The 22802-nt window shown below is 36.4% G+C and overlaps 1 protein-coding gene across 1 annotated transcript in view; it reads right to left on the reverse strand.

Annotated features, from left to right (window-relative positions):
- Window positions 1–22802, reverse strand: part of LAMA2 (laminin subunit alpha 2) — a 334274-nt gene that overhangs the window by 185101 nt on the left and 126371 nt on the right. Inside the window, exons 9-12 of the mRNA XM_088162772.1 lie at window positions 21963–22062; window positions 13491–13651; window positions 9824–9964; window positions 8296–8469 (exon numbers count right to left, since the gene is read on the reverse strand). Coding sequence (XP_088018898.1) covers window positions 8296–8469; window positions 9824–9964; window positions 13491–13651; window positions 21963–22062 — 576 coding nt within the window. The remainder of the gene's footprint in view (window positions 1–8295; window positions 8470–9823; window positions 9965–13490; window positions 13652–21962; window positions 22063–22802) is intronic.

Below are 22802 nucleotides of genomic sequence, written 5' to 3' on the forward strand. Positions count from 1 at the left end.
GGCTCAATTCAGTTAGCTCTGGATGTGCCTCTAGGAGACAAGCAGTGCTTTGCAGGTAATATTCCATCATCCAACAAACCACTTGTTTAATAATTCATTGCAGTTCAGATTAGGGTTCTAGCACATGACTATCCCTTCCATATGCCAAATATTGAGGTCTTAACCCTTTTATATCTTGGGTGCAAGAAGACAAATACAAATTCATTCTGTAGTTATGGCAATCCATACTTCTAGAAACTTACTGAATAGTTAAATTCCCACTTTCTAAAGAAACCTATTGTATTAAGCTAGGGTCTCTCTCTGGAAAATAAAATCTCTTCTGCCATCATTCTATTCTATTAAGCATCATTTTACAGTATGCAAACTTACTAGGAATGTTAAGTAATGGATCTAATTTTGCCTTCTAGAGATTTAACAAAGCAGTATGAGTCCATTCAGAGCAGTCAGTGTAGATGAGACATGGAATAGTGTACATGAGACACAGGATCTATAGGATTTAAAGGATGCTTCATACTCTGTTCAGGTATTAGATCAAAGCATGATACTCAGTATTAATATGCTTGGAATGATGACTCTATGAAAACACAGGTTAAACTAAGCAAATAATTCAAGCTTCTGATCACTATTGTGCTACTTACTTGTCAGTTATGGTTATCATTTCACTATTCAATTCCTTGGCTGTTTATCACAGCCATAATGATAAATTGCTTCCCATAAACTAACACAAAATAAACTTTAAAAGCATTACTGTGTACACTTTGAATATCAGCTTGGGTTTTCTTTCACTAATGATGTCTTAATTGAATTTGTGTAACTTCCAAAAATTTATACCACCTTTTCATCTCTGTACTCTTGTTAGTAACGCTGCTTTTTGTTTTCACAATCAGTGACTCCTGCCAATATTTTGTTTTACAAACATACAACCTTTTTGTAAACGACAATAGATATAAAATGCTGTTAACCAATTTTCTTGGATTAGGTCTCCCAGGTCTGTGAATTGATTAAAAATTCCCATAACACCCATACAATAAAATATGAGCCCCATAAATCCACATACACAGAGTTCCTAATTGCATGTGTACATCGTGATTAACTTGGATTTGGGCATCTGTGCTACACCTGTTTGGTTTTAAAACTTCTTAATGGCACAAGGTAGTGTGTCAATCAAGTTTAGGCACCAGAATTTAGTTTCTAAGGAAAGACAGACTAGCAAGGCTAATTCCTATATGTAAAATGGAAACAAGAGAATTTATCCATCTTGTAGAGAAGCTGCATGTAAGGATCATTTTGTGATTGTCAGATGCTACTGAGCACATCATACTTCAAAAACAATATAGCACAGATTGAAAATACAACAAATGGTTTGTGCTAAAGGCTGTTTCCCTTGGCACCATCAGAAATTCTCAATATTTCTGCCCTGCTGCATACTGCCTTTTTGATGTGGAAATCAAAATTGAATACCACAAAATTACAAAACTAAAGCTCAGTGGCATCATGCAGTGTTATTAATGAGTTATATAAATTTAACTATTTCAATTACATCCTATTTCAAGATTTTGTAAATTATTTAAATTTGAAGTAAATTCGTGGGGGCCTGGTAAATCAAACAGAAATTGCAGTTTATTTATTCATAAAGGGAAATCTGGAAACTAAACACAAAACTACCTATTTATGGCTCTCAATATTTTGAGAATGACTTTTCAGTAGTTCTCAACCCTTTTGGTGATAGGCATAAATTCCTTCATTCACGCTCCTGTGTAACCCAATATGAACTAGATGTTTGGACTATAAATTTTCTCTGATTAATCTAAGTGAGTAAAACTTGATTAAACGCTTTACTTACAGGCACTCTGTGATGAGCAAGGAACTCTAAATATAGTTTTCAAAGCAAACACTTATTTTCTGATGAAGTACTTAGCATTCAGAGGAGTGTATATAAGAGGAATGAAATATAAGAACAAAACCCCCATGTATTCTCCCTTTCATAAATTTCAGTTTTCCTTTGCAGTTGTTAAGCAACCACTATTCAATTTAGCTGTCTCTAGCTTGGGAATCATCGTCACCATGTATCTTTGCATGGTGATTAGCCCTTAGTACAAACCACCAGATATATAAATTCTTCCCAAGTCAAAGACCTTTTTTCTTTTTCTTCTGCTTTTTCAGATCCTTCATTATTTTAGTATTTGGGATCAAGGAAATCAAAGAGTAAGACTCTGCAAGCTGGAAAGCATATTCCCCCAATTTACTTCCTTCTTCATTATTTCCTATCACCCCTCAGTGCTCTCTCTCTAGCATTCACTTCCCTTCTTTTGTGAAACTGCTTTATTTTCTGCTTGTTTCTCCATTTTTCAACTGCCTCTATTGATTGAAACCCTTGCCTTTAAGGCAGACTTGGGTAAGCAGGTAACACAAAGGACACTTGAGATTTATGAAATAATGTCACCAACAGTAAATTTCCTCTTTTATCTAGGGTAGTGTAAGATGATTTTAGCACTAAGAAATTAAATGTAACATGGGATACATGAAATACTGCAGTCAGTGGGCTCAGCTAGGCAGAGTCTGAGCCCTGTTTCAACCCATTTCCAAGGTGCAAAGAGGCTGTAACAGTCTACTGGGCATCCTTAGTTTCCTTGTAATCACAATAATGGCTGTACTTGAACCGTCCCAACAGGCTACCCAAGCATCATTAAAAGCATTAATGAGGAACAAAGTGTGCAAAATTTACTTATCTCTTGGTGGTTCTTTACAGTCATGGGTAGCTGAGCCCCAAGTAGGACAGTACTAATATTGTTGCACCTTTTACTGGGGATCAACCCAAATTTGGCAAGCCACAGCTGTGAAAGAATGCAGAGAGCTGCCCCTGTCCACTTCATAGTGCCAAGCTGAAAGAATATTTCAAGAAAAATAAAGAATCTAAACCAAATCATGAAATACAAATTAAGTAAACTTAAAGAAAGCATCAGTCAGATGTGGTTCAAATCCTTAAAATGTTTTTTGCTCTTCTCTTGGATGTCTGCTCTGTTTGTCTCATCTTTTCCATATCTGACTCTGCCTATTATCTCAATTTTTAGAAGCTATATTGAAATAAGTGCTAATAAAATAAACGGCACATTTGGTGTAAATCGAAGACAACTTCATGCTGTTGACTGAGTCTGATCACCATGGTGACTTGGTTTTGGTCAGGCCAGTTTAGATTGTGATTTAAAATAAAACGGCATTATTTAGATCAGTTTAGTGTTATTTGTTATGAAACAAAAAACATCTATAAATCTTTTTCTTAGAAGAATGCATTCCAATATGAAAGACAAAAGATACTGAAGTAGCTGTCTTCACAAAATTTATTTTAAATTTAGGTTTAACAACGTAGTTTTAATTTTCTGCCATGAGTTGGCTGTTGACTACTTAAAAAAAAATCTGAAATTTGCAGCAACTGTGAATAACTTCAGAGGTGTTGAAGGACATTTCTTGCATACTATGTACTGCAAATGCCTATTACTGTTCCTTTTATAGCTATGGACAACATGCATATAACCCAACTATATCATCCTACTCATACAATATATTAAGAATCATTAAATGTCCCTACAAAATTGGTTTTGTTATGTTATGCCTTACACTTGGGGATGAGGATCACATTCCTTACTCTCTTGCAAGCCTGGAGATGTGCTTTGCTACACATTCAAATCTGGTGCTGACACTTTATGTGCAGAGGGTATAAAAAAAGGCAAATTCATCACAAAATACTGGCCTTACCACCACACAGTGAGAAGATACTTCAAGCACTACCATTAGGTTACTAAAGGGTGACTGCTTAAATCTGGACAACCCATATTCATTAGGGAATAAAATCTTCTACGGATGGCCTAAACTGTCCACACAACCAGCTGAAAGAGGATTTTGTTACAAAGGTGCACAAATGGAGATCACACCAGCCCACCTAAGCTGCATGACCTTGCTTCCCTGACAATAAAAGCAATACAGACACATGCTTAAAAAAATCAGTCTGTTGGCTGAATTTGACACAGCTGAGTGTTGGAATTCTGTAGGCTAGATTACTTTCACTAGACCAAATAATTTCAAAACCAACTGATGGTAAAAGTAGTAGCTTCCAACTACAATTTTACTTGTATTTCACCCATTTATACCAAAAGCTATTAGATTCTTCCCTTTGAGGCAGGCACTAAAAGTAAAGGAGTTGTGGGTCAGTTTAACTGCATCATGTCCTAGGGACAACATCTTGAGATCTGAAACCATGAAAACAACAATACTAGATGAAGCTTTCTGGGCTTAGATGCGTTCATAATTCAGGACAATGATCCTGGCATTTCTGATTATTGTATTATTTACTCTTCTTTATGTTTTGGGTCTCAACTCCATCCCTTCCCCCCTGGGAGCCATAGACTGCAATTTGCTTGCATTATTCCAGCTTTTGTACCAGAATTGCCTAAGAAATGAAAACAAATGTAAAGAAATAAATATAAAAGCCATGAAGACCTAGTTTATGGTTATTTTATAATTCAATTTTTAATCCTATGAGGTATTTTGAGGCAATCTGCAATAAATAATATGTCACTAAAAAAACTGCTCATTCTATCCCAATCCACTTTTCCACAAGTGAAGTACTTTTAAAAGGCTGACAGATTTTAAAAATTTGTATGAATTTACTACAGGCTTATTACAGTGTCTTCATCTCTGGACTCAAAGTAAGTGACTTAGTGAAGTCAGCAAATAGGTTATTAGCAAATAGCTAATTATAAAATAACAGGAAAATAAATGAAGGGACAGGGTCAAAAAGTCCCCTTTCCATTTTGTATGTACAGACTCTACATAAAACTTTCACCTGCTGTATTGGTTTTAACTAGAAGTCAGAGAAAGAACAATATCTATCATTATGCCTGCTTTAGGTCTGTCTATGGAGTTGACAAACATGATGTCCAAGAACTTTTCCTAGAGATAACAAAGTTTAACATTCAAACATCTTTTGCTTTAATTTTCAACATGCTCTGACTTCATTAAGGATCAGTTTACATTAACCTTGCTTACAGCGAATGGATCATGCTGTATAACTAATTTAAATTATTCCTGTAAAACAGGATTGGATTCAATAAATGTCTCAATCCAAGTGTGTCAGTATGCATAGAGTGGTTTGCAGTTTGAGTAATGGTAGCATTAGTGTCTGCTCAAAACCCAGATGGAAGAGTGGGAGGGGATGCATGACATGCTGTGCGTTGAGACCTAATAATGTCCAGAGATTTGAATTCTAAGATGAACTCCACCTAAGGACTGAATTAACCTGCAACTGCTGACCAAAGGCTCTAATCATCTGAAAAAGGCAAGGTAAATCTCCACCTTCACATTAAAGCTGGCTATTGGCAGAGAAAGGAAGATGAAACTTGTAGCTGCAGAAAAACAATAAAGCATGTACCCAAAGATGGAAGTTTCTGCATGGAATTTCAAGTGGCCTCAGCCACCTCTCATGTTTGTGCCATGGAGGGGTGGCAAATGTTTAGATGTGTTGGATATCATGGTTACTTTTGTCAAATTATAAGGAGCTTCTACTCATCATAGAAATTATCAAATTGCTTTTTGATGAGGCATCAAAGAGGCAAAGTATATACGTAATGTTAGACTTCCAAAATACCACACACACCTAACCCTTCTGCACTGACTTTAAAGAAACAAGCATTTCACATTATCCTGTTGAGTTTGGTATCTAATTTTTAATTTATTTTATATTTTCTTTTCAGTGTTCTGATCAAACGTTATCATGCTATAACTCATAACACTTTCAGACAAATTCATAAAATATTTTAACGTGGACACATGTTTAAAAGAAACTTACAGATTTGTTTTCAAAACAATTTAAGAAACTGCTAACTAAAAGAAAATGGGGTTTTCAAATACCTAAAATGTAATTAGAGTTTCTAGAAAAATGCAATTTTTCAGATACTAGAAGGTCTAAGACAGCACAAGTCTTCATGATTGCTGCAATCCTTCGTTCAGTAGGCTATGAGAAGGTAGGCAGGCAAGAATATAAACTGCTTTATGATACCTACTAAAACCTTAATACTAGCCATTTTAAATCTGTTCTCTCAAATTATCCACTAGGTATTTTATTTCTAGAAATTAAATTCCTCCAAATTACCCCCAAATGTATTCTGCATCAAAAACATTGTTCATTTTTTCAGTTCAAATGCATATTATATGGGTTTTTTAAAAATTACCTGAATTTATACAATAAAGTTTAAGTTCTGGTAGCAGCACATATATTTAGAAGACTAAAAGGGAATAGTACTGTTAAAGTAGTTTGCTCATGTTTTTGTCCCACTCTGACATAAACAAGAATCCTGTACCATTTACAGCCTCCTGTTATTTAGAATGTCTCCTTCGAGACACAGACAAAGGCCAGTATCATGTAGCCTACTGTCACCCAGATTTAGAGGAAAAAGAAGAAGCTGAAGGCTGCACTGGGGCATCCTATTTATAATATTTTTCTCCTCCAAAAGAGGCAACTGGAGATGGATATAAAACAAGCAGATAGCACACATATGTCAACATTGTAGAGGTATGTGTGGGACATGCCAACTTCATATTAAAAGAATTATTTTATTTAAGTTTTTTGAGCTATATTTGAAAACTAGGAAATGCAGGATGGTTACTACCTCTATTCAACTTTATTTTGGGGACTATTACTTAAGAGCAATAATTATAGCAATATAAAGGAGAAGCAGCTTTCTGTGACACAAGATTTATAAACCATAAGAGAAGTGTACATCTTGATAAAAGATTTCCTAAATATTTTTCTATCTATGTTTTTTTGTCTTTTTTCTTAAGACAAAAATTCTTAAAGAGTTTGCATGCTTTTACATAGCAATTATTCTACAGCTAGCAGTTATTCTCAAGAAAGGATGCTTTTATCTAGATTCAGCTATTTGGTTTTATTCAGTTTCAGCTATTTAGAGAAATGTTTTATTGAGTTTACAAATAAGGACTCTCAATATTCTATTTCCATTTCTCTTTCCATAGCATAAATCATCTGGCCTAGGCATGTCATTATGACTATAGTTTACGTGATGCAACATGACAGTTAAGATGTACTGTGGTAATTTGAGTGCTTTCAGTGTTATTGTAGTATCAAAAATTTATATGGTTCAGTTATTAAGGCAAATTGCTTCATTCATACAGCAGTATCTGACAGTAACCACAAAGGACCTCCAAATTACACTGAAAAAATATCTTCCACATTCAAATAATGTGTGCATATTCCTACATTATTTCGCTCACTGACTAAAAGCAAGATGGAATTCTGTAAGGAAAAGTATCAGTTCATATTTCAGGGTAAGTTCACCAGACATGCAATATTATAGGAAAAACTCCCCCTTGCCCAGTTAAGTGAGCCTGACTCTCTTTAACAATTTATAGGACATGAACAGGATGCCCAATTGTTCAGAATGATGCTATTTAGTTTCAATGTGCTCACTTACCTTCTGTCATGCTGATTTTCAGCCAACAGGAACAAATAAATAAATAAATAAGAGGTTGAGTAGCCTGAAGAGACTACAGAAGGTAACGTGTTCAAATATATCAGTGTTAGCATATCTGACAAGTTTTAGCATCATCAGAGTTACAGGAAATGGAAAGCTGTTATGCTTTCTTCACATTTAAGACTCATTCAGTCTTCAGTTCTACTCTCTGGAAAAAAATGAGATTTTCATGAAAGTATTTTGGATTTGCTATTAACCTATGGGGTGTGAATACGCATGTACGTGCTTGCTTAGATATATGCAGACTTAAATACATGCATATGCATTGGAACTGTCACAAAGCTCGCAACAGCATTTTCTGACTTCCAGTGCAGAGAGCTCCCCACCCATAAATTTCTTGAAAACATTAAAGTTTTGGAATACACCCCCATAACATCTGATACACAACCTGTATCTCTGAAAAGCAGATGAGGGAACTGGTTTTCAAAGCAGAGGACAAGGTGGGAAGAGCTGAACCACACACCAGCTAGTTCATTCAAAAAACAATGCTGTGAACCAGATGGACTTCTCTAACACTTGATAGCAGGAGACCAAAGAGGGCTCAAGGTTAAAGACACTTAGTCAATTTTGTCTACCAAACTTTTTGCCTCACAAGGATACCCCACATAGGTGATTCCTTTCTGCTTGCAATTTTTTGCCGGTAAAATAGCTCAGCAATTTTATCCTCTGTCAGTACCACCCCCCCTTCAAAGCCTTACCTTTTTTCTCAATAAATCAAATTAGCGTTTAGCCAAATACCACCCACACTTACTTTGTTGCCCAAATAAGAACTGGGTGCGCTCCAGTAGTAAATCTGTGGCAGTACTTTCTGCGCAGCCACATTGCTGATGCTGAGCTGCTGATGCCCATCAAATCTCTTTTGCATGGGGATAACTCTGATGAGACCTGGTAAGTCAGTCAGATACCAACCATTCATGTCTTCTATCTAAAATGATAGGAAAATAAATAAATAAATAAATAAACCCCACATTACAATAAGAATCAGGACATCGATCATTTCAATAGTCACAGCCTCTCATTCTTCCATTTTTAAAAAAACTGATTAGGTTTAATAGCAGTGTAGGACCCAAGGAAAATACAATGTAATAACAGCAAACATTTATTATTGTATATGACTAGGAATTACCACTTCTCAGTTTGACATAACTACAGCTATTTGCATTCTGTGCTTCATGGTCCAGAGCAAGAAGGAAATTCCATCATTCAAACATACAAGCAAGAATATTTAAAAATATTTTGCAAGTTTTCAGTAAATAATATCAGTCACAGACTGTACAGAAGATGAGCTGACAAATGGATATACATTTTCTGATTGCTGTAGGCAGCATAATTTATAATATTTTTCAATTCTAAAACCTAACAACTTACAAGGCCAAATATACTTTTAATACTTTTATACCTTCTTGGTGCTGGAAAGCACCAGAACTTGAATTTCTGAAATCCCGTAACTAGAAATGAATCATCAGAGAAGAGCACACTGTTCATACAAAGATGGCTTCTGGAGCCCAGATACAAGCAGAACAATAAATGAGCTCAGCCATAGGATGGAAAATTTCCCAGTTGCTGGCATGTAAATGAGAACATTAGACATATATGATGTTACTTGTAGACTTCCAGCATAATAATGTGGGCAAAATCAAGATCTAGTAGACCTGGAACACATTTTCCCAAACTCAATCTGCAGGCATGAATATGTAGCAAATATCCGTTTCAGTGGCATCACTGTCTGAGCTTTGAGAACTAATTTACAGTTTAGAGTCTATTTGCAGCCTAAAGACATTTTTTACAGTACAAATAAGACCAGTAGGTTTATCTCCCTCTCACATCCTTTCCTAGGAATGCAGCATACAAAAGAAATGCATCCAAAATGCCCCCTGCAAGGCATTCCTTTTTCTTACTTAAGCTATGTATTGTACATTTAGTGTTTCCAAATTCTTCGTTACTTCAGGTCTAGAATTTTAATAATTACCTGTAAAAGAGATTGCCCTATGGATATGGTTTAACTCAGGAGTGGTTATGTATTCACATTCCAGGATTGTGGATACAGATTCATTTTTTATTGTTATAGCTCCTTTTGTGCTTTTCACTGTTCTAATTGCTCTATTTCAGAACTTTCTCACAAAGAAGAGCATACAAGCATACAAGCATTTTCTTCTGGATAAATGAAAAATAAAGAACGTGCATGATTTTCTAGTAAGAAAAAACGAGTGACAAGGGTTAGTGACAACACAAAAAACACAAAGCAATGGCATGTACTGGTATGGTATGATTTTGCTTACTGTTCTGTAGGTGAAGGGAGAGTGTCTGCAGATGTTTGTTTTCCCAGAGCAGAAACATTCCTCACAGCCTTCCGGATTATTTTGCTGAAGATTGAAGAAACCTGGTTTGCAACGGTCACAGTTTTCTCCTTCAACATGTTCCTGGAAAGACACATTAGAATATTACTTCAGTTGCCATAGATGGGAATTAGAGATTGCTGGCCTTTTATTCTTCAGGAGGACTCTAAAGATATTTATAGGAAAGACTTTCTTATTTGTGAATGTTAGTAGAAAATCCTTTACTGTAAGAGGTGCTATGTGGCTGCATGTAAATAATAGGACATGGAATTTGGACATTAAAAGAGTTGTCATTTTTCATCTCTATGAATGGACATACTTAATTTCAGGTAATAATCTAATTTATATCCTTTATACTTGAGAGTCTCAGAGGGGAAGGAAGAATGGCACAATGTTATGACCTCAACAACTGTAGTATGTAGGTAGGGCCGACAAAATCCATGCACATCCAGCTGATGCAAGCTACAGGTACATGGCAGTAATCGTACTAATCACTCAGAGTATGAGTTTTTCAAACATCTGTCATTAATACCTGAATTTAGGATAAATACAAGTGCTAAATGGGCTGTACCTCTTCTTTCCATAACTACATGTGTTTGCCAGCCATGCTGCCAGGCTTGGAAACTCTTCCCCTGCAGGAAGACAGGCACTAAATATACATGAGCTATTCTAAACTTAGCATTTTGTAATTATATTTTTCATAGAAAGCTTATGTTGTGCATTAAACCCTACTATTTTACACTATAAATCAGTTTGTCCTATAGGCAAAATTAAAGCAAGATTTCTACACAGAGTGTGTGGCAGGAGGCTCATGATGTGGTGCTGGCTTAGTAATTCAGTATTTTCCCCAACAGAGCTCAGAAAATTTTCCCCTTTGAGAGGTATTATGCACAGTCTCTTTAACCCTGGAGACAGCACTCTGTGGAATGCACACAGGACTGAACTGTTGGCTCTACATCAGCAGAGAATGAAGACGTTATAAAAACCCTGCCTACACTGTGGAGTCTAGGATAGCTCAAAATATACAACTCTGAAGTAAATTTACTGAAAGCCATTTGATAGCCTCCTGGCTAAGATGTAGCAAACCTGGTAAAAACGGGGCAAAGCTGACAGAGGTATGGGGAGAAAGCACAGAACTTGAATTAAGAGAAAATAGAGATGGTGTGCAGAAAGGGGCAAAAAGGGAGATACCAAGAAAATGTAAGAATATTTTCACCACTAATTATGCAGTAATAATATGTGTAGCAAAGTATCTATGCTCTATGTTCCTCTTCAATAACGTAATACAAACTATTAAACAAACGACAAATATCTTTAATAAAGCTAAAGGTTATAAGTCAATTACATTTAACTTCAACATCTCAATCATCTCGAGACTGGCATTTTTACACTTTCACAAGAAATCTTGGGATTAATCAATGCATATTACTGCCACAGGTATGTCAAAATCAACTAGTAACTCATGCTTCATGTGAATAATAATGTGGGCAACACTTAGGCACAGAGATACTCTCACCCATTATTTAAGAAACCACAATTATGAACACTAGTCCCAAAAGTTTCATACCATGTTGATGTGCTTGGTGTGTGCAGAGTGGGAAGAGGAAAATAAAAAGAGAGTTGCAAATCAAACGTGTTTAAAGGGAAAGTTGCTCACTCTGCAGTCACAAATGTCACTGTGAGTAAAACCTGTAGAACTCCATTGAGTAGGTAGCAAATTCAGTGAATAATAGATAAATAAAACTCAGAGTTCGAAAGGAGACCTAACCTACCCTTCAGCAAATAAAACAATGTTTCTATAACCCCATGTATTTCTTAATACTTTTCAGTATATTATTAAGCTGTCCAAAGATGATACTTGGACCATATACCTTCATAGAGTTGCAATAATTGATGAAAAAAGGCATTTATAGTTGCCCCCCCTCCTTTCTGTATTTCAATTTACTCTAGTTAATGTGGTAAAGATAATAATCTAACACACACTTTTTTGCATTTTGCTGCTTACAGTTAGGACTGCTTTTCAGCGACTTCCTTTAGAAGAAAACTATCTTTAGCAAATTTACAGCTCATCATGGGTAATTGAAAGATGTGATTAAAAGAAGGGAAGCATTTTCCTAAGACCTGCTATTAACCAGACATCCCACTTTATTCTTCATATGGAGCATAACTAATCTGATGATTTCAGTGTCCCTTTGACCATATTCTGCTTTGATTTGAATTTGAAGATTGCTAGTGAAATTAAATATGTATGTATTTGTATCTCAGCAATCTACAAAAGGTATCATTTTTCTCCCACTTAAAAAGGGATTTGAGGAGCACAAAGAAGACAAAAGAGGAACACTGAGGGAAAAGTGCATATAATGAGAACTCTCTGGGATAGGAACAATTATTTTTGTTCCTGATTTGTTCATTTTGGACTGCATGTACTAACAGGTCAGTTTGGCTTTACACAAGTAACATCATAAGAATCATTAAGCAGTATTTATTTGGCATTTAGCCTAATACATCTTCATCAAGGCTCCATTCCAAGCCAGAACATAGCAAAATCACCCTCTTATGATTTTCTAGACTTGATGGCTAAGTAATTAGAAATGTGATATAGATGATTTTATTTCTGACAGAGAGCATGTGGCTGTTACATAAAGTGAGAATAAGGTTAATTCTGAGTAGATTTCAGTGCTATTCAGCTGTCAGACCAGAGCTTTGTGTGTGTCCACAGCATGAGATCGAAGCATTTTTTTGTATATTCCTGTATTTAAGAATGTCATGTGAGTACTTTTAAATTCTCATTTGTGACTAATTCTATTAAATAAATTTTGGAAGGGAATTCCTCCAAGTACAGTACAGAAAAATTGATCCCCTGTACAGGGAGCTGTCCTTTGGGCATATTGATGATCACTTATGAGACTGTGATTTATGAAGCACAACCATTTCTAAAGCCTTTTCGATAGCTGGGTATTTTATAAGTGGATCCATGTGCTTTAGAATGTTTTCCATTTCAATAAAATATCAAGATATAGCTTGAGGGAGTTACCCAATGGCACACAGAGAAAAACCCTCTTAAATTTTCTCCCCAGAAATTAACAAATTCGTCCTATAGAAAATATAGATTTTGGTTTTTTAGACATTTCTAAACAACCATCCCAAGGCAGGAAAGAATGTCATCTATCCCTAATGACTACTCTTAAAAGAAAACTTTCTGGTTTTAATAGATCATCAGTTCACTTCATTTTCTCTTTTTGAAATCACATTTACAGTTTTAGAATTCACAATACTGTAAACATACAGTTTCTGAGTAGATGAGGCTGGAGTTTGAAACAAATGGTTCACAGGCTTTGTAAGTATCCCTTCATTACTGATTTCTAAGGATCTGCGTGACTGGCAGTAGGTTCCTAGATAAATATGTTGATTGCAGTGAGTTCAGAGATGACACAGGACCATGTAGGATTTTGCAGGACCAAGAACAAGTGTTCTGTGAGAAGTGGCTAACATAGATACTAACACAGCTAGGTAGAACAGTGGAATACTCTGGCATAATAAAAGAGCATTAATGCAATCTTTCAGTATCATTAGTATCTTTCTGTGGCCCAGAAGAATTCAACATTCATACCTTGCAGATGCAGGGACCTATGCAGGGGTCATCATTTTCACTGCCCTCAAGGGAGCAGTTGCAGGGCAGGCACTCAGGATATCCTGTATAACCCAAGGCACATCGATTGCAGCTTTCTCCTGCATAGCCAGTCTTGCAGTGACAGAAACCAGGCAACAAATCTACGGGAAGAGGGAGAAAATGTGAGATATATTTCATTTGTCATTATTATTATCAGATATGTGTGTTAGAATGCTCAAAGCAACACCTTTGGAAGGTTTAACATAAGGAAGTGTTTACTGTTTCTCACACCACCATCTATAACTCAGAGTCATCTGAGAGGCTAGAATGAACAATGTAGAAATAGGGCAAGTATACAGTGATTTGAATTCTGAGTTTCAGGAAATGTGCATATTAGAAATCTTGAAAATCGAAACCTATCCCTACTTCCTTGCATCTAACAGTCCTTGAAAACCTTCCATTCCATTAATTCATCTAAAGACCTTTCAACACGCTTTCACTTTCAGAATCCATAAGGTTCCCTAGCAGGGAATTTCACATTTAGCCTTGTATAGTGTGAAAGAAAACATTGATAGGTGTTAAATCTCTATTTATTTCCATCTTATTGTCATAGCATAGCAAAGAGCTATGAGTAATCATTCACTTTATCCATGTAATCTGTGATTTCAATATATACCTATCATATCATACCTGCCATTTTTAATTCATATGCCATAAGCCTACTCAGTATCTCTACATAGAAACTGCTTGGTATGACCTAAAACCTCTGCTGTCCTTCTCTGCACTGTCTGCAATTCTAATAAATTATTTCAAGAGGGAGTGCATAGTGTAGATCGGTTTGACTAGCTTTTTTGATTATTATTTTTAGTTGTTTTAAAAAACAATAATATTTCCTGAGGCCCTGTTGATGTTTTCGACTACTGCCGAGACAGAACTGAGTTGACAAACCTGAGGCATCGTCAGAGGTAATTCCAAGAGCTGTTTCACAACTGATAGTGCCTAATTCAGAAATCACTGTAATCACTGTATAAGTAGAACTACTTTTCTCAGGGTTCTACTTTTCCTGTATTTGCTATAAAAATTCATCATTTATTATACTACCCAGCCACTCACTATATTGAGATCCTTCTGAACATTGTGCAGTTCTTTCATTTTTCTATGCTGAAAGATTTTGTACTTGCTAACTTTGTCACCTTCCTACTCATCGCTTCTCCAGGTTAAATATGAATATTTTCAAGAGTTCATATTGATCATCATAGTGAAAATGGTCCATTTATTCTTTTAACCAAGTACTAAGCCATGAAAGAACCTTTTCTCCTTATCCTATTACACTTTCTTTTGTGGATTTTAGTAAAAGATCTTGTCAAAACCTTTTGAAAATCAAAATACAGTATTAATCAAATGAGCCTTTGTTCACATATTCATTTAATCCTTCAAAAAGATTCATAAGGCAGACTGTCCTCTACATAAAACCCCTAGTCTTGAGTTTTGCCCATTTTTGCCACATTTCAGAAATGGTATCAATCCTTTATTATAGTTCTAGTGATTTCTGGGGAATAGAAATCAGACCTTCTGATTCCAGTTTCCTGGAACACCCTGTCTTTCTTTTGGATAAACAGTGTCTATTTAATACTAATGTCTGTTTTAAAAATTATTATAAGCTATATTTAATGCCTCAAGCAGCTCAATTTTCAACTACTTGACTCATCCTGAAGCCATGGATAAATATGCTATATGCCTGACAAATTTTGATTCTGCATTTATCAGCTTGCTTTAAACCTGACACTTCTGTTTGAGGCAGCTCTTCTGATTTGTCCCCATGAATGAAGACTCCCAAGTGGGAAATTCCCTGAGCTATTCTACTCGCTGGGAAAAAGAATTAATATAGCTTGTCTGCTGTGTCCCTTTCTTTCTTGAGATGTCCATTTATAACTTGATTACACGTAAACCATATTTAACTCCTACTTCATTTGAATCTCTAGCACTGTTTGATTCTGAATTATCTGAAAAGGTACACCTTAGCAACTTCTAAGTATTTAGCAAAGCATTTTATTATTCCTTAAAATATGTGTATTTATTATTAACAGTATGACTTTCCAGAATTTGTCACAATTTGTAGTCTTTTTTATTATCCTCAGAAATAACTTCTGATTTTCAGTGAGTTTCTTTTGGTTGTTTAAATAGATTTTTTTTGTTGTTCTTGTTAGCTTAATTGCATTGCTTGAATAATTTTGAACCAGAGAAATGCATCTTCGCTGAATGTCTAATATGCAGTCTATAAACCTTAAGCTTGCCATTAGCAGTCTTGGATTGTTCATTTTTATTTTCCTTTTATAGACTTCCTTGTTTTGATTAAGTTGTTTTTCAGGGAGGCTTTCTCATTCCTATAAGAATGTTGCATTTGACTGCCCTTCAGGAGGAGAGTTTTAAAACAGTCCCTCATGCATAAATCCAGAGGTGCTTCTCCTTTTATGGCTTCTCTAACTAGCTATTTCAAGAAGCAGCCACCTACAGGAGTTTTAAATTATATTATCTGTTAATCTATACAGAAGTGAAATTCAATCTGTCTACTCTAACCTTGGAGCTTCTTTGATCTCCTGTAGCACATCATACCAACCGTTACCTTCTTGATCTGTCCTAATTATATACAGAATTTCGGTGCATGAAATTTCTGTTACTTACTAGCTAAAAGTGATGTGCTCCATGGGTTTTGATGCCTTTGGCTCAGCTGATTCTCAAATTTCTGAGTTATTCTCCTCTCAAACAGCTACCATCAAGGCCCCACAGCACAGCAGGACACAAGCTCTTGTAACCTGGGCCAATGGATCCTAACTAGACAATCTGGACCAGAGGAACTTTTGTTCCTTCCAGATGAAAACAGCTAGCTATACTCCAGGGTTCAGCAGTAAAAGACGTAGGCAAGTCTACTTTTACAAGTGAGCTCACCTCATCTGAAAGCTTCAGAAACTCATATCTCACAAATTAACTCTCGTCCAACTCAAATGCAATTACATGCCTCAGTATGCAGCTCCCAAATATTCATTTAAAAAAAACTATAGTCTCTCCTCCATTGCCCACTCTGTCCATTTTTTTTTAGTTCCCCAGCAAGAACCATCCCTTCTCCTGCTCTTCCTTTCTGTGCAGTTATTGAAAACTACTGTCACCAGCCCAGCTCACCCCATTCTTATACAGCACACACAGGTATGGATAACTGCAGCACACCACTTATCAAGAGACCTCACACTCCCCATGAGAGAGGAAGGCAGGAGACTGCTACCTGTCATGCATTCTTCCAGCTCTCACACTTGTTGATACAGCTAGTCTGTGTACTTGATTTGGCTCCATGCCTTCTTTCATTTGCAGCCCTTGTGAGATCTCAGCTCTCTCTGTGTTACACAGAGTGTAAATTTCTCTCCGTATCCCACTGGTTATTTTTGATGAGGCTGCTGTAGTGCATATGTAATGTAAATTATGTCAACACTAACTACATTTCAATTTAGGGCAGATGTTTCAGGTCTGTCTCTTGTTTTTGTTGTAATTAACTGATATTTCAGAAGAAGGACATCTTTTACTTTTGGTCTATGACTTCATAGGTCTTGTTTGAATGGGGCTTTATTTGATGAAGTAGTTATTCCCTGTTTTCTCCCTGCATGTTATCAGTTTCTGTCCTGTCTTTCAGCATACAGAGGCTTTGAAAATGCACCCTAGAGGATGAGGCATCTTGAAATACGAGGTTTACCAGTTAGTTTTTCCTAGCCTAGCAGTCTTCCAAACTGCACAAAAATAAGTGCATGCAAAAGCATGAACCAGACCCTTAAAAAACCTGTGGTCCTAGGAAAGGCCTCTTGTCGTTTGCACTCCTGTTCAACAACACATAAATTTCAAAAATAATTTCATGGAAGTCAGTGGGGCTGCTTGCCAAGCAAAGAAGTACAAAGCCTGAATAAAGATCGAGATGTATGGATCTTACTTATCCTAAAATGTCTGAGGACATTTTCAGCAAAAATAAACATCTGGCATTGGGATTATATTGTACATAAAGAGGCAATAGGGGAAAAAAAAGATAGCATGCCCCGAAGACTGAGTCACAAAACTCTGCCAAGTTCCAAACCTGTCAGTTCTTGCAGGTGCTTAGGAGCCAAGTAAAATGGCTATTTGTTAAAATCTAGCCATTAGAGCTTGAAACAGAAGTACCAATTCATGGAGAAAGTTTTAATTATTGGAGTACAGAGTAGCTCTAAATGGTTGGACCTTCACTTCTGTATGAAAAACTGCAATATCAGCAATGGTCAAGTTTACCTATTATTAGGATGAGTTGAACACAGATGGACAAGTTAAGTTTTAGAATTATTGCCTTTCAGTTACAAAACCTAGAGGCATCTTCATCAGTTTATTTTATGATTGATCCTAAGTTTATATTTTTTATATTTCTCACTAACATATGATATAGGACTCCCGAGAAAGAATTTTCAAAAAGCTTTCTTTAAGATTAAAAACTAAAAAGACACTTCACAAGCAATAATAATATTTGATTTTAGACTATTGACTGAGACACAGTATCAAAATGGAAATTATACACAAAATACAACAATACTTCTTTCTTTCCTGAAACAATGAAGGCTATATTATAAAGCAGCTTCTATATGTCCTTCTCTTATCTAGCAAAACCTGATTATGACTACAGGATGCAGTCATTTAAATCCTCTTGATGCATTTCATCAATGCACCAGTTATTACAGTATTTGCTACAATTTTCCATTTTAATTGCTGCTTACCTGCTGTACTTAAGAACAGAGAATATACAGAGTCCAGCTTTATTTCACTTGAGAACTGTTCACAGTGACTCTATATCCCCAGTGATGTTCCTTACTATCATATTTCCATTTTAGTTTAATGTCTTTTACACTTTCAAAGTATTTACTTAGCACACATTTAAAAAGCATATTCCCATTCTACACCAAAAAACAATTTATCCTCATAAAACCAGCCAGTGACTCTTAGGATGTCTTTCAACCCACCCAGAATGTTCATTCTGGTTCACTGCTGAATAGATAGATTCCTTCAGACAGATCATGCTTTCCACCCTTTCCTTTATGAACATTCACCGGTGCTTCAAACCCAATTGCTGTTCAGGGTGAGCAGTATGCAGTAAAAAGAATTTTATCAATGTACTGAATACAAAAATGAGAAGGAAAAGAGGGAAGAAGTGATCTGCTTTCAGGATAGTTTTATGCTAAAAATTATATCCAGACTCACTCTTGATTCTAAAACACCTTGTTACCACAGACATATTTTCTTAAAAGAAATATTAGAAACACTTTTCCTTTCAACTGGCATTATTGTGTCTTTTTTGTTGAATAAGGCATTTGTCACAAATATGTGACTGGTTCAAGAACTGTAAACATAATAAGCAAGAAATAAACAGTTTTCTTAATGTGTTTGAACCTTATTTAGTACATGTAGAAAAAAAAAAAAGGGCAAATAAACAATAAGAACAAAGAGCAAGTCCGTTGTAGGCAGAATAGCCATGATGCCCAGATATTTGTAGAGCTGACTTATTATTTTGGTTGCAGTCTTAAAACAGATAAATAAGATGGATATCAAAATTATCCTCTGGCCACTGTCCAGACAGTACAAAGTGTCTACTTCTCACTAGACTTCCAAGCCTGGCACGACACAGACAACTGGTCCCAAGAAAAAATGCATGGACTGCTTTGGGGAGGAAATGCCATACATGATGGCAGTTATCTAAACAACAATTGTGCTTGTCATATATGAGAATAAATGGCTTAAACTCACAGAATAACCTCTACAATAAATAACTTGGAAACTGAAGGCATCAATGAGTTTAGAAAGGAATAAAGGAAAAAAACATATGTGCTGCAAATAGCAGATTCAACAGAGATTAAGAATACTCTGACAGGCTCAAAAGCAACAGGCCTCCAACCAACTGCAGCAGCATGAGTCAAGTTTCAGGAAGATGAGGAGAAGCTGGTTACAGTCAAGACAGAAAAAGATGAGAGTTTTCATTCTGTGAAGAGAACAAAAGAACTCTGGTTCTCAGTACTGGAGAAACTAGAGCACTCAACAGCTTCTTTGAATGCCTGGGGCCAGATGAGCAGATGGCTACCTGCAATAAAATTAAAAGGTAGAAAAGCAGAAGAAAATAATCCAAGATGTTATCTTCAACATGTTAGCATGACATGTTTCTTGATTTTCTAGAAAGACACGGGTAATGATCCAAACAGGAGCTTATTTCTCTTCCTGGAGATATTCAGAAATTAGGCAAGAGAAGAAATTGCCAGAAAGAAGATCAGAGCACTAAAAAGGCAGAAGGAGACATAGCAAGGTGTCAAAGCACAGTACCATCTTGTTAGATTCAGAAAGTGTAAGCAGATTTAGAAAGCAACTATGAGATGGCTTACATCTGCTGAATGCTCAGAGGCGTAAGACGTTTTGAGACCTCCTAAGGACACCATTACTGACAAACAAGATGGAAAAATGTCTCTATCTTTTTTCTTCCCTCTTCGTATGAGAGAGGAGCTGTCACCCTGTAAAGTGCTGATCAGCTGCCAGGCCCCAGAAGGATGACCCACACCCGTGACCAGAAAAGAAGGTGTAAAAAGAGAGAGTGCAGCAGCCACATGACTGAGAGACCAAGCAGCTGCTTTAGATGCATGTGAGACATCACATTTTTTTAGTTAATCAGTCCCCATCTCAAAATCACAGTCCTTTGTTGCACTGTCCTTTGTTGCATTGAGAGGCTCTTTTGTTGCATTGTCTGTCATCTGTAACCTGTTTAAGTCTCACCCACAGGTTTGGTACAGGCATTGGAGAGTCTTGATGCATTTTTGCCAGCTTCGGGATTCATCCTCCCTTCTGCCTGTACTGTCTCTCATATCACTCTACATGATACACTGCACTGGATATCCATGCCCAGGTGCTGGCAGCAGGGAGGGGGCTGCAAGGGCAGCCTCTGTGGGGAAAAGGATGGGGATGCTCTGTGCCAGAGAAAGCTACCTCCCAACCAGGTCAGAGAATAGAGAAGGGGGAAGGAGTCGAAGGAGAAGCTCCAGGTCCAGAGCAGATACACCCCTGCAGCCCCTGGAGGAAACCAGGCTGGAGCAGATACCCACACTGCAGCCCATGAAGGAAATGCTGGATATTTCTTGAAGGAACTACAACCCATAGAGAACTTTTTTTTTGAGAAAATTTTTTTCGTGAAGGATGTAGGCCCATGGGAAGCACCCACACTGCAGCTGGGGAAAAGTGTGAAGTGGAAGGAGTGTCAGAGAGTAACTTTATGACCAAGGCTATTACTCCTGCTTGTTATCACCCTGCATCACTTTTGGTAGTCGGGGAGGAGGTAGAGGACAAGTCTGGAATGAAGTGACATTGAGTCTGGAGAAAAAAACAAAACAAGGAGGTGGAAGAGGTGTATTTTTAATATTTGTCTTTGCTTATCACTACCTGGAACTATTTAAATTGGCAATAACTTAAGCTAACTTTCCCCAAGTAAAGTCTGTTTTGCACAGGATGATAATTGGCAAATGATTTCCTGGTCTGTACTTTGGCCCATGAGCTGCTCCATCTTCTGTTCTGCCTCTGTCCTGCTGAGAAGGGCAGTGAGAGAGTGGCTGGGTGGCTTTAGCTGACCAAGATCAACCCACCAGAGATACCTCTTGAACAGTAAATCAGTATCATTTTATTGAACTGATGCAATCAGTACATGATTATTACAGTAGATTATGGGCCCTGTCTTTGCTTCTCTGCTATGTTGCTTTTATGTTCCATTGAACTCTATTTTAAAGGATTGCTACATCTCATCAATAGATTGTAATTAGCCCAATTTATAAATGCCTTAAGAACCGGCCTTGAGTTTTGTTATCTACCTACAGTATTTTCAGACATTTTACAATGAAAGAACCAAAAAAATGGCAATTCATTGTTTCCAAAGCCCAACGAACAGGTCATTGTCTATGTGATGACAGCTTTTACAGGGCTATGGTAAGTATCTTGTAATCCTACATTAATAACAGAATAATTTCAAGAATAATTTTTATATTTCAAATGGAAATATGCTTAGATAGCAAAAGATATTATAACATCACTGTTGCATGAGTTTTAATCTCCATGGTAAAATAAGAAAGCTCATTAATGCCAAAACTCTACAATATTTTTCACTGGGAATATTCTTCCAAACATACACAAGTTTCCCAGCCATGAATCTGAAAGAAACCTCAACAAATTGAGAATATGAGTGAAAAAAAAAAAAAACCAAAAAAACCCAAAATAACCCCAAACACCCAAACAAATAACAATGCAGCTGGATTACTGTTTGCATGAGTAAAATCTTAAAAAGCAAGCCTTTTGTTTTTTTTTTTTTTTTAAAGATACAAAAACCGTGATTCAGCATTTCTTTGACCATTGCTGAACTTCATCTTTAAAACCCCTATGTTTAAGGGATCTTACCTCCTTCTGTATGTTTCTCATCCTTGACACAAGTATCATTTAAAGACCCATTTGGATCGCAGGAACATGGCTGGCATGGATCTGGGTCATCTGGCAATACCTATAAAAATAAAAATATTAGAAGGAAAAAAACCTTACATTCCATAATTGGGAACTCCTATTTACGTCTTACATAAAAAGTAGGAGAGAACAACTTCTGTGTAAGTGGCTTACACTTTAACAAAACTGAGACAACAGACAAACAGTCCATGCAGACTATGACAAGAAGAAAATGCCTCAAATTGCACCAGAGAATGGATATTATGAAAACTTTCTTCACAAAAACGGTTTCTAATATTGGAATGGACTGCCCCAAAAAGTGGTGGAGTCACCATCCCTGAAGGCATTTAAAAAATGTGTAGATGTGGCACTCAAGGACATTGTTCAGTGGTGGACTTGCTAGTGTTAGGTTAAGGATTGGATTTGATCTTAGAGGTCTTTTCCAACATAAATGATTCCAGGTTCTGTGATTCTATGAAAGTTAAATTTGGGATTTTTATTTAGAAATATGTAGTGACTTGGATGCAAATATGTCTTCAACTAAAAAATACCAGGTGTAGAGATTGTAACAGAACCTTATATAATTAAAATCAATAAATGCAATGAAGTAGATTTTAAGCATCTACTACCAAAGTAATATTAACAAGATCAGTTGTTCCGGTCAACATGATTCAAAAAACTAACTAATGTTAGTTAGTCAGTAAGAGAGCAAAAAGGTAAGTGAAGAAAAGTGACCATTAAACAATGGAACAATTTCCTTTTGTTCTTGAGAGGTCACCTCAACCAAACTTAAATCTTAGT

The sequence above is a fragment of the Sturnus vulgaris genome, chromosome 3, assembly GCF_052056855.1.
Source record: "Sturnus vulgaris isolate bStuVul1 chromosome 3, bStuVul1.hap1, whole genome shotgun sequence".
NCBI classification, from domain to species: domain Eukaryota; kingdom Metazoa; phylum Chordata; class Aves; order Passeriformes; family Sturnidae; genus Sturnus; species Sturnus vulgaris.